This window comes from Macaca thibetana, chromosome 5 (assembly GCF_024542745.1).
Source record: "Macaca thibetana thibetana isolate TM-01 chromosome 5, ASM2454274v1, whole genome shotgun sequence".
In the NCBI taxonomy this organism is placed as follows: domain Eukaryota; kingdom Metazoa; phylum Chordata; class Mammalia; order Primates; family Cercopithecidae; genus Macaca; species Macaca thibetana.
In genome coordinates this window covers 38,128,173-38,138,274 of record NC_065582.1, presented here as the reverse complement: position 1 = coordinate 38,138,274, position 10,102 = coordinate 38,128,173, and the positions used below count along the sequence as shown (strand labels likewise).

At 46.8% G+C, this 10,102-nt stretch overlaps 1 protein-coding gene across 2 annotated transcripts in view; it reads right to left on the bottom strand.

The window, feature by feature from the left end:
- Positions 1 to 2,790: 2,790 nt before the first annotated feature.
- GATB (glutamyl-tRNA amidotransferase subunit B) overlaps positions 2,791 to 10,102 on the bottom strand; it is an 85,114-nt gene continuing 77,802 nt past the window's right edge. For both annotated transcript variants that reach the window (XM_050791562.1, XM_050791564.1), the window contains 2 exons: positions 4,685 to 4,819; positions 2,791 to 3,230 (listed from right to left, as the gene is read on the bottom strand). In XM_050791562.1, the coding sequence (XP_050647519.1) occupies positions 3,102 to 3,230; positions 4,685 to 4,819 (264 nt within the window). In that variant the 3' untranslated portion in view covers positions 2,791 to 3,101. The remainder of the gene's footprint in view (positions 3,231 to 4,684; positions 4,820 to 10,102) is intronic.

Below are 10,102 nucleotides of genomic sequence, written 5' to 3'. Positions count from 1 at the left end.
TATTTTGAAAGAGGGAATTTGGTGTTGACAATCTTACTTACACAACTCTTGCTAAGCTATTTGACTAAGGGTTTCAATCAGATGCTTCCCACCTCACAGGCAGGGGTCAGCTCTGTTTGCAAATAATCCATGAATATGTTTGTCTAAAACCTGCTGAAGAGGCACGGCAGCCACTTCCACGCTGCTTTTGGTAATGGGTAAAGAACACAGCCTTTCAGATAGATGTGGTGGCTTTTCCCCAGTAGTTACTATGTAGAAACTATGCAACTAAATTCAATGGAAATGAAAGACACAATATGAAATAGCGGGGCATGGCCGTAAGCTGTCCTGAACTATCCAACTCAAAGCTGAAGGAGGGCGTGTACTTTCCAAAACTTCGAGGCCTTCTTAGTAATTATTTTAGCAATAATTACTAAAATGTTAGTGGGGTGGGGGAGCTCAGCTAAAATATCCTTATCTTGGTGCAATAATGATCTAGGTTCTTTTTCCTAGGCCTGGGCCTACACCTTGAAAGACAGGAACAGAAGTTCACTTTGATGTGTAACCCTGGACAGAGATTAAACAACTCTTTTCTAGACCTAGAATGTAGAAGCCTAGTACTTGGTATCACCAGTCTCTTCAAAAGGGCCCCACAAAAGCTTGTCCATTAATTTGCTTCATACAGTAAGCGAGCTTTTACTGAATACTGCCTCTGTTAGATAGCATGCAGAGTGCTAGGGCTGACACATTCCTGCCTTCCCACCAGAACCCTCCAACCTCCTCCCCAGGCAACAGAACACAGGGTTTGGGCCTGACCAGGCAGAGCTGGTTCAAGCCAGCCTGGGGCAGAGCCAGTTTTCCAGCACACTCCAACTTCTAGTCAGAGCCTCAGCATTACACACCCAGCCTACAGGTGTGTGGATTCCTGAGCCAGATGGCAATGGCATCACCTGTGGCGCCAATTCATACATTTTAATGAGATTTCTCCCTGAAGAGTGAACCAGTAGACCAGACTAAATGCACACTCATGCAAGAATATAAAATTGTATTTCAGAGGCCCCTTTACAAGCAGAGCCATCTTAGCGAATTTCTTGGGGTGTTAATGTAAACATATCTTCAGAATATCTCATCGGGTTTCAGTCAGAGCCATGCTTTGGTTTTTTCCTAGTTGCAGTGATATCAACTTACAAGGTTTGGCTTTCGGGATTTCAGAAGCTGGCATTCAAGACAACAGGCAATTGTCAGAGCTGAATGAGAATCAGCCTGAGCAAACCAAGGGCTTTAACAACGGTATCTTCCTCTTTGCGGTTTTCACTTGACATAATAGTTTTGCTGAAGTGTCTGTATCTGGCTGCACCCTCTTTTAAGTAAGCCCTTAATTTTAAATGGTCTGGAAAGATCTTTGATACTTTCTGTAAGGTTTAGTCACCAAGAAGCCGGAACTTTTGGTGAAAATGGAATTTATAAAACGAAACTGAACCTTATCCTTTCTTACAAAATAAAGATCCTGTCAGACCCTAGTCTCAGACCACCTTTGCCCATTTGTAATTCAGAGACTTGCAGAGCGAGGAGAGAACTGATTCAGCCTTACTCTCTTGTAGAGAGGTGTAGTGAAAATCATGTTACTTTAGACCCAGTAGTTTTCTGGACCGCAACAGGATGCGGGGCACCTGGCTTCCAGGGTAAGGTCACATAGTCTCTTAAAATTCTGTCACTAATTCTTTTAAAAGATTTTTTTTTTTTTTTTTAAAGTCACCTCCTCATGCCTGTCCAAAATGAACCACACAACTGGTTACCTTTCTCTGCCTACCTTTTGGGCTGGGGAAGAGGGGCCCCGTTCTCATCACTCTCAGGGAAGTCCTGAGCAACTGTACAAGCCAGGAAGCATGAGCCGCTGAATTGGTGATGGAGGGGTGTCCACTTTTTTCTAGTTCCTCAGCTGCTTCTGGAGCAGCGTTCACAACGGGAATATTTGTACTGTCCTTGGTAGGCTACAGGTTCACAGCTTCAAATCAAGGCCTCCAAGGATTTTCTTCTCTTACATCACGGTTTTGACAAGTACGCTTTTAAAAAACAACATTTACAAAACTGGTCTTTAAGCGACGTGAGTCAGAGGTAACAAAGGCATATACCGAATGAAGGTGTGCTCCGGTGCAGTGGAGAGAACAGTATTAGTGTCACAAGCACAGGGGTGCAGACAGTCCCACCTTCATTGTCATGCCTGCAGCGCACCACCATTATCGTGAAAGGTCAAGATTGTGATTTACTAATTTATAATCTTATTTCCAAGCAAAACAAGTCAATTTCATGTTACAACTTTTTTCTTGTTTCTTTTTATCTTGTTTGGCCTGAGGGTTGGGGGAGTTGGGGGGAGTTGTCAACTGCACAATCTTTGAAGTGTAAGTTAATTTTTATGTGATATTTCAGTATATATTTTATTGATTAAATTTATTTGAAAATTTACTTTTTAAAATTCATTTATTCTCAGACCTGCGCCTTCTGGGATGGGTAGGGAGTTGAACAGGCAGTATCACTTCTATTCAGTCAATAGGTTGATTAATTCTAATAATATCCTCCTTTCCCACCCTCTTGAGACATCCTTAAACAAATGTGTGTTTATACCGTGCCAGTTTATTTGGTTGTGTTTTCATCTTTGTTAACCTGTGTTTAGGTCTGAAAACAGTATATCCAAATTACAGTCTCTCTTGACCACTGCTAATGCCCACCACCTACGACAATGGCTGGCCCTTAGGAGTTGCTCAAAAATATTTGTTGAAGGAACTGCAGAATGAAAAGTTTTCTTAGAATGGGTAACAGTATCTCTAACATAACATTTTATTTAGTTTAAAATTCCTTAATACAAGAAGGTGTTACTCCTTAACCACTGCTACAGCCATCACCGGACCCTCCTGATGTGGATGAAGCAGGCGGGGGTGGCTGCCGGTTGGCTGTGGAGGCACCTCCAGGCACAGGGCCCAGAGGGTGAGAACACTGGTGATATATAACGCCACAGCTGTGGCTCGGGACAGGGACTGACAGGGCACATGGGCGTCAGCTTTCACAGGATCCTGCTCCCAGTCAGGCTGCACTGTTCTCCCTTGGGCATGGGGACCCCAAACATCTCACGAAGACAGCTTCTTTTCCAGGATCTCCTTTATCATGGCTGGATCTGCTCGGCTTTGGGTCGCTTTCCGGACCAACCCAATCAGTTTATTTATAGCTCTGGGGTTTCCCTTCTTCAAATCCATTACCTAGAAAGACAGAAATTACTTAAGAGGAGAAAATGAAGAGACTCATGCCCCCAAATCCCAAACTAAGGCTTACGTTTACTGAAAATTAAATTCTGCTTATTTCCACTAGTATTAGATATAAAATGAAGAACAGAAAAAGGGGAGGGGCCTAACTTCTGAGTAGGTTTCTAGGCTCCTGTCAAAGGAGATTTTTGCTACTCTGCTTTCTGATTAAAATGAGCAAGAAGTGATTGCTGAAAGCCAGAGAAGCTGGCACGTGGGAGGCAGGGCCCTCTCCTCTGGGATGCCACAATGACCGGAGGATACTGAGTCTGGGGAGGGATAATCTCTCTGAGATGAATCACTGCGTCTAATCAGTGAGGAGACCTGTCTGATTCTCAGTGACGTTCAGCTGAAATGTGCGGCTTTCCTTCTCCCCGTGCTCCCCACCACGAAGATCCCTTTATCAGAAAGCAGATCTACACACTGGCTAAGTCTTCCGGAGCACTGGGTCGGGGGAGTGTGCTGTGTGGGTGGGGGGAGTGAGGAAGCCAGGAGGCACTGAATTCTTATCAAATAGCCACTGACTGTTAGGGCCACCGCACGACCTCCTGCTCTGCAGCATCTCCAAGGGCAATGACATGAGGATCTGCACTCAAGTCCCGCAGAACAAGCCTGAAACTACTAGCACGTCTTTCTCAGTCACCACAGATGAGGCAGGAAGACGAGGCTGCTGAGGCCCGGTGCAGGCTCACTTTCCTTATCGAGGGCTCTCTACAGAGCTGTAAGTGTCCCCGGGAAGCTGATGGGTGGGTGGGTATTATTCTGAGAAAGTGGCTCACAATTTTTTTCCCCATTGAAAAGTATCTCTAGACAATACGATAAGACTTGGGGAGGAAGGGATGCCACTTGTTTTAGCTTTTCTGTCTTGTGCTGTGCTAAGAACACAAAATTTCAGCCATGCTCCTGTCAGGGATTTTCTCCACAATTTATAAATACTTTTCCCTTCTGCCTTTCTTCCCACTTCTTAGAAGCATGAAGCCGAAGTTCCTGTACTCTCCTTGATCTGCAGGCACACCTGCTGGTTCCTTACTGGGAGGTCCTTAGGAAGTAGCGCCAACCACACCAGATTCGAAATGCCGACCCTGGGAGAGGGCGACACACCTGGGAGGTCACAGCTTGGATTTCGTGAGCTTGCTGACACCCTTTTAAATTACACCTCCATGGAGAGTAAACTCCAGGGGTGGTATCCTCCTTATAGGAAAAGAAGTTGTGTTTTTCCAATATCTACCTATTTCATCTCTTCTGACCTTAACTAAAAAGATGACAATGAGGGATTGGTAGATGAAACTGGGCCAGTCATTCTTAGGAAGAGCCTCTGGGCTGCCACAGAGAGTGATGGCGAGGCTCTTGGGCGTGTCCTGGGGCTGGCTCTGCAGGTGGCTCTGACCCTCTCCCCCGCCCGAGATAGTCACCACTTGAGGATGGGCCTCCATCATGGAGTGGCAGAGCTGCTCCAGTGCCCCCCGGTCCTCCATCAGTTCAAGCTGCTTTTCTGAAACAATCTGCCCTGGAGTCTTGCCTTCCCTCTTCCACAGTTCCTCAAACACCTACGGGCCAGAAAAGGGAGAGGAAAGAGAAATGAGAAGTCAGCTCTTCTGCCAGCTCCATTTGCACTGCCGTGCTGTGTGGAACTAGGGTGGGAATGAGCAGATTCAATTAAGACCCCGCTGCCTAGGCCTGGCCCGAAGGGAAAGGGCGCCTGGCTGCCCTGCCAGGGCCTTGGCTCTCCTGAGGCATCCCTGAGAGCAGGGCTGGGGAACAAGGCCAGCTAGGTGGAATGAACGCGCCTGGGGTCTCCTCCTGAGGCTGACGTCTCCCTCAGCACAGGGTATGAGAGGACTCGGGCCAGCCAGGTGCCCCCGTGCCCAGACGGATGGTGAGTCCTGCCCAGCTGACTTCACACGGGAGGGGGGCCGCGGGAGGCGCGGAGATGCCCATCACTCATGGGCGCCTGCTGACGGGAATCGGAGGGCCAGTGATGGATCTGTCTCATGGCCACTGAATTAATTGAGGTGACATTTTGGTGAAGGATGGGGCCACACAGCCTGCAGGAGGTAACCACAGTACTAAATAAAGTCCAGAAACAGCCTGCTGGGAAAGATGACTTTAGAGGGGCAGGAAAGTAGCCCCATAATGAAGATACAAAATGGCAAACAACTGAAAACATAAATTAGAATCCACAGGGGCCTCCTGGCCTACCACATTCATCTCCTACAGGTAGAGCCGGATCCAAATCAGACTAGGATAATGAACGCTAATGGTCGGTATATTTTTCTACTTAAAAAATGACAACAACAAATCCCCAAACTCATCAAACCCGAGAAAAAGGAAACCATTTTCAAGGAAGGCATTTCCCAGGGTAGCTGTTTTCCTCATTCCTCTTGTCTTCTAGCGAAAGCCAGAACTGGGGGCAGGGAGGAGGGCCTCCTCTGTTGGTCTCCTGCCGGTGCCACCTCCATCCAGCCCACAGTCATGACTGAACACTGAACATTCCCTGTTACCTTGGTGGCTGAGATTGGGCCAACCAGGAGCCATTCCTCCTGGAAAAACAGCTCTTCCATAATTAGCACGAACAGCAAAGCAAATAAAAGAGAGATGCTGAGTCTCAGCAGGGCTCAAAGTCTTCCCCAATCTGAATCAAAACAAACCACAAATACTTATCACCGCTGGGACAGGCACTGCACCTCCAGCCTGGTGCCTCGGAACGTGTGCCCTGACGGTGGCCAAGGAGGTGTGCTTGGCAGGTCCTGGGTAAGCTCCCCACAGGGCACCCCTCTGCCGCTGCCCGACTGCTCAGGAAAAGCCTGGCCCTACTCTTAGAAAAATATAGAACGCACACGCCTCCAACTCAATTCAGCAGATACATACGTGGCCTGACAATGAGGAAACCATCGGGAGAAGGGGGCACAGAAGCAGGAAGAAACTTCCTCAGTCTCAACATGCGTTATCAGTGGAGTGTTGGCAGCAGAAGCACTGGGGACCTGGATGGCATTCCATGGAGCTGCCCTGTAAGTCTGAGGAGTCTGTCTGCTCCCTTTCTCTGACACGTTTAGTTTTTGAACTAGGACTTAAATTTTAAAATGCATTTTCTAATGATAAAAGTTAATACACATCCACTGCAGAAAATATAAGGAAATATAGGAGAGATCAAAAGAGATCACTGGAATTCCCCTTTCTTCAAGAAAACCAATGTTAGTATTTTGGTGTTTTTCCTTCCCATCTTTTTCTTTCTGTTTTGTAACATACTTGTGATCATAACATATATTCAGTTTGTGTCCTGCTTTTTTGCATTTATCACAGAAGTACTTTCTTAATAAAAAGATCTAGTATCCATCAGATGTATTTATCATAATTTAATTAATTATCCCCTTCTCATAGATATCTAGACTTTGACCAGTGTTGATTTTGTTCATCTGCACAGACTCCCAAAAAAGCTCCTAGCTGAAAACCTGGCTCAAAACAGAAACCGCCTGTAAGGACTTGCTCATGAAAAGTCTGTGCAGCAGCTTCCTCCAGGAAAACCAGGTGGACTGACGAGCAGCCTGTGCCTGGAAGTGGGCGGGGCCACTCCTGGGTCTGCCTCTGCAGACACAGCGCAGGCGATTTCTCTGCGCCTGTGGTAGCTGCTGAAGCACACAGCAGACCCTGAGCATGCCGGCCAGCGAGCCAGCCTCTGCCTGACGGGACCCAAAGATGGCTGGATTTGCCTGGGCCAAAATAAGCACAAGAGTGGCGGGGTGCTTGGGGATCACTTCCAATCACACCATTCAGAAGGAGAAGCAGTGCACCGCTAGGACAGATGCCTTCAAACACAGAGGCTGGCTGCTCCCCGAGAAGGAGGGCCAGGCGGGGTGGGGGTACCAAGCAGTGACGCTAGAGAAACATCATTCAGCAGCCTCCTGGAACCATGGGAGCCCGGTGGCTGAAATGTTCTTCCCTCCCAGAGTTAGAACACATAATGTTAGTTAACTCCACAAATTAGTGCAGTGGCCAGTCGAGGCTCCCAGTCCCCAGCCCCTTGGGCTTATACAACAGACGCTGGTTGTCCCATCCTCTGCTCAATCCTATTTAAGACAAGGATTGTGCACTCCTGGCTGGAGCCCAGGAGGGTGGGAGCCTCTGGGCGATAGTGGCGGGACCCTGTCTCCAGGCCAGACTCTCCTGCTCCTGGCCCTCTTGACACTCACAGAGTGGCCTCTGTGGCAGCCGAGCCCTGTGCTGCAGCATAAATCCTCAGCTTTTGTCAGTGTTTAATCACACCCTGAGAAGTGATATCCAAGTGCAACTGTTTCTAGCCAGGAGCGCAGCTCCCAGGCCCTGCTGCTGCCTACCCAAGACAGATAGACGTAACAAGGAATTTCTAGGACAGTGCTGGTCCTCTGTGTTAATAAATGGCCAACCAGGAGTACTGGGTAACGCAAGCTGGGAACTCCCCATCACACACAGACGCTGAAGCCAGCTCTGACACATGGGGCAGAGACTCAGCCTTTGGTTTCCTGAAGACTGACTTTACACACCCTCTTAACTGCCACCCAACTGTTTCTAGCTAAAGCTATTTTCAAAGTATCCTGAAGGCAAGCACACAAGCCTCTAGCCTCTCCCTGCCTGTCCTGGGTTTCCAAGGTCAGGATACGGAGGAAAGACGCGTTCAAGGGACATGGCAGGGAGGGAGCTGTGACAGTTCCAGAGAAAGGAGTCCCCTTTTTGGTCAAAGGCAAGTATTATGAAAGGTTACTTTTCTAGAAAGGCACAAACATCAACCCAAGCCCCTAAGAAAGTGGGGCCCAGTAAACTGTGCAGATAACTAAAGCACTAAAAGAGAGGAAAAGACATCTAGTCATCTGTAATACAGCTTTGGTGCATGATATATAACGTTTTGTACATTGAAAGGTTTTTGGCGATTTCTCTTTAAAGCAGACCCCAAAGTAGACGAGAGATTGGTTACTATGGAACGCTTGTGTGATAAACGTGATTTCCATCTCTGTGGCACCCAATTCAGCTGGGTCTTGCCAGAAACGTTAACTGGACGATCCTCAGGGCATGCTGGATCATCTGCATCTGTTTCAGACGTGCACGAAGGAGATGCACCTACACCCCATACAATTTCCCTTGAACCATGACTGACCAGCCTTCTGGACAACATCCAGGGCGAGTCACAAGAGGCTTGGGAATCCTGGGAGGCTGTTTTCAGGTTAGCTGTGACTCTGACAGTTTGGGAGTCTGATGTGTCCAAGCTGACCCCGTCTTTAGTGAGGGGAGGAGACAGGGTGCCACCTGCCACTTCAATACGCAGCCTGGGTCTTGTGAGGGGCACACGGGATGCTTTTGTCTACAGTTACCAGGAGATAACTGCTTGTGATTATATATAATTTCCCAGCTTCTATTTCTGATTCTGAAGAACAGGGCTGCTTCGTGGCAGCAACCTCTTAACTCCCCTGCTCTGGGGTGCTGAAGGGATGAGGTTTGTAAATCTCGGGAGCATTGGCAGAACACGGGAGGAGGGTGCCGTGAAAGGCAGACGGAATGAAGATAATGCACAAGGAAGAGGGTAAGAGACAGGCAGAGAAAGGCAGATTCATAACCAATTAGAGCACAAAGTGGGAAGTTCTTTGGAATTCAGAATTCTGCTCTCAGAAGAATCAGGACAGGATTCTTCTTTCTGTGTGTCTGTCATCCCTAGGAGTCAGTCACTCAGTCACCTTTCTTCCTTATCCCTTGGTCATCTAATCACTTAAAGGAGCCTCTTCCAGTTCTGCCAGAGGAACACCAATAACCAGTAGGATCAGAGAGTCTCTGTTCTCGCTCACAGCTTTCTAAAACCCAAGCCATGCTTGGACTCTTCTTTTAAATTTGGAAAAACAATAACTGCAACATATTTTTTCTTTTTTAAAAAAGTACACTATAAAAATAAGATACAAAAATATTCTCAACAGATTATGGGGATGCAAATCAAATCCACAGTGAGATACGACTTCACACCCACTAGGATGGCTAGAGAATCAAAAAGATGGACAACAACAAGTGCTGGTGAGGACATGGAGCAACTGGAACCCTCGCACACTGCAGGAGAGGCTGCAAGACGGTGTGGCCATTTTAGAATATAGTCTGGCATGTCCTCATAATGTGAATGAAACAGCATTAGCATATGACCCAGAAATTCCATTCGTATAGGTATACACCCAGCCTACGTGCAAAAACTTGTACATGAATGTTCAAGGCTGCATTATTCCTAATAGCCAAAATGTGGAAACAACTCAGACGTCCATCAGCTGACGAACGGACAGACAAAATGGAGCGTGCGTCCATACAATGGTGGAGGGGCTCAGCAGACGAACGGCCCCATTTAGCCCTAAAAAGGGGTGAAAGACTAATGCGCACCGCAACACAGATGGACTTTTCATAAAATGTCCAGATAAAATAAAAATAAATAAATACTACAAAATCAATAAATACATAAAATATCCAGATAAAATGTTCAGGACACTATATAATTAATAATAAGAAATAAAAAAGTACACTATAATTTCAGTTTTTGAAAGTCTTTATTGCTATCCTTCGTTCCTCCCTCCTACCTTCTTCCTTCATGATGTTCATCTAATATTAAAGGTAGTTATTTCAAGGTGGTAGAACCTCAGAATCTTGGTTTTTCTGCATTACTTATATTTTTTATAATCAAATATATTACTCTCCCCCAGAAAATCAGTAATTTCCTAAAAAGAGAAAACAAAAGGTAGAAAACCAAACAAACCCCAAGGCAATGATACATTAAGGGGGACCCCCTTGAGCAACACACACTAGATGCCCTTCTCGCCAGACTTGTGTTTTCACTT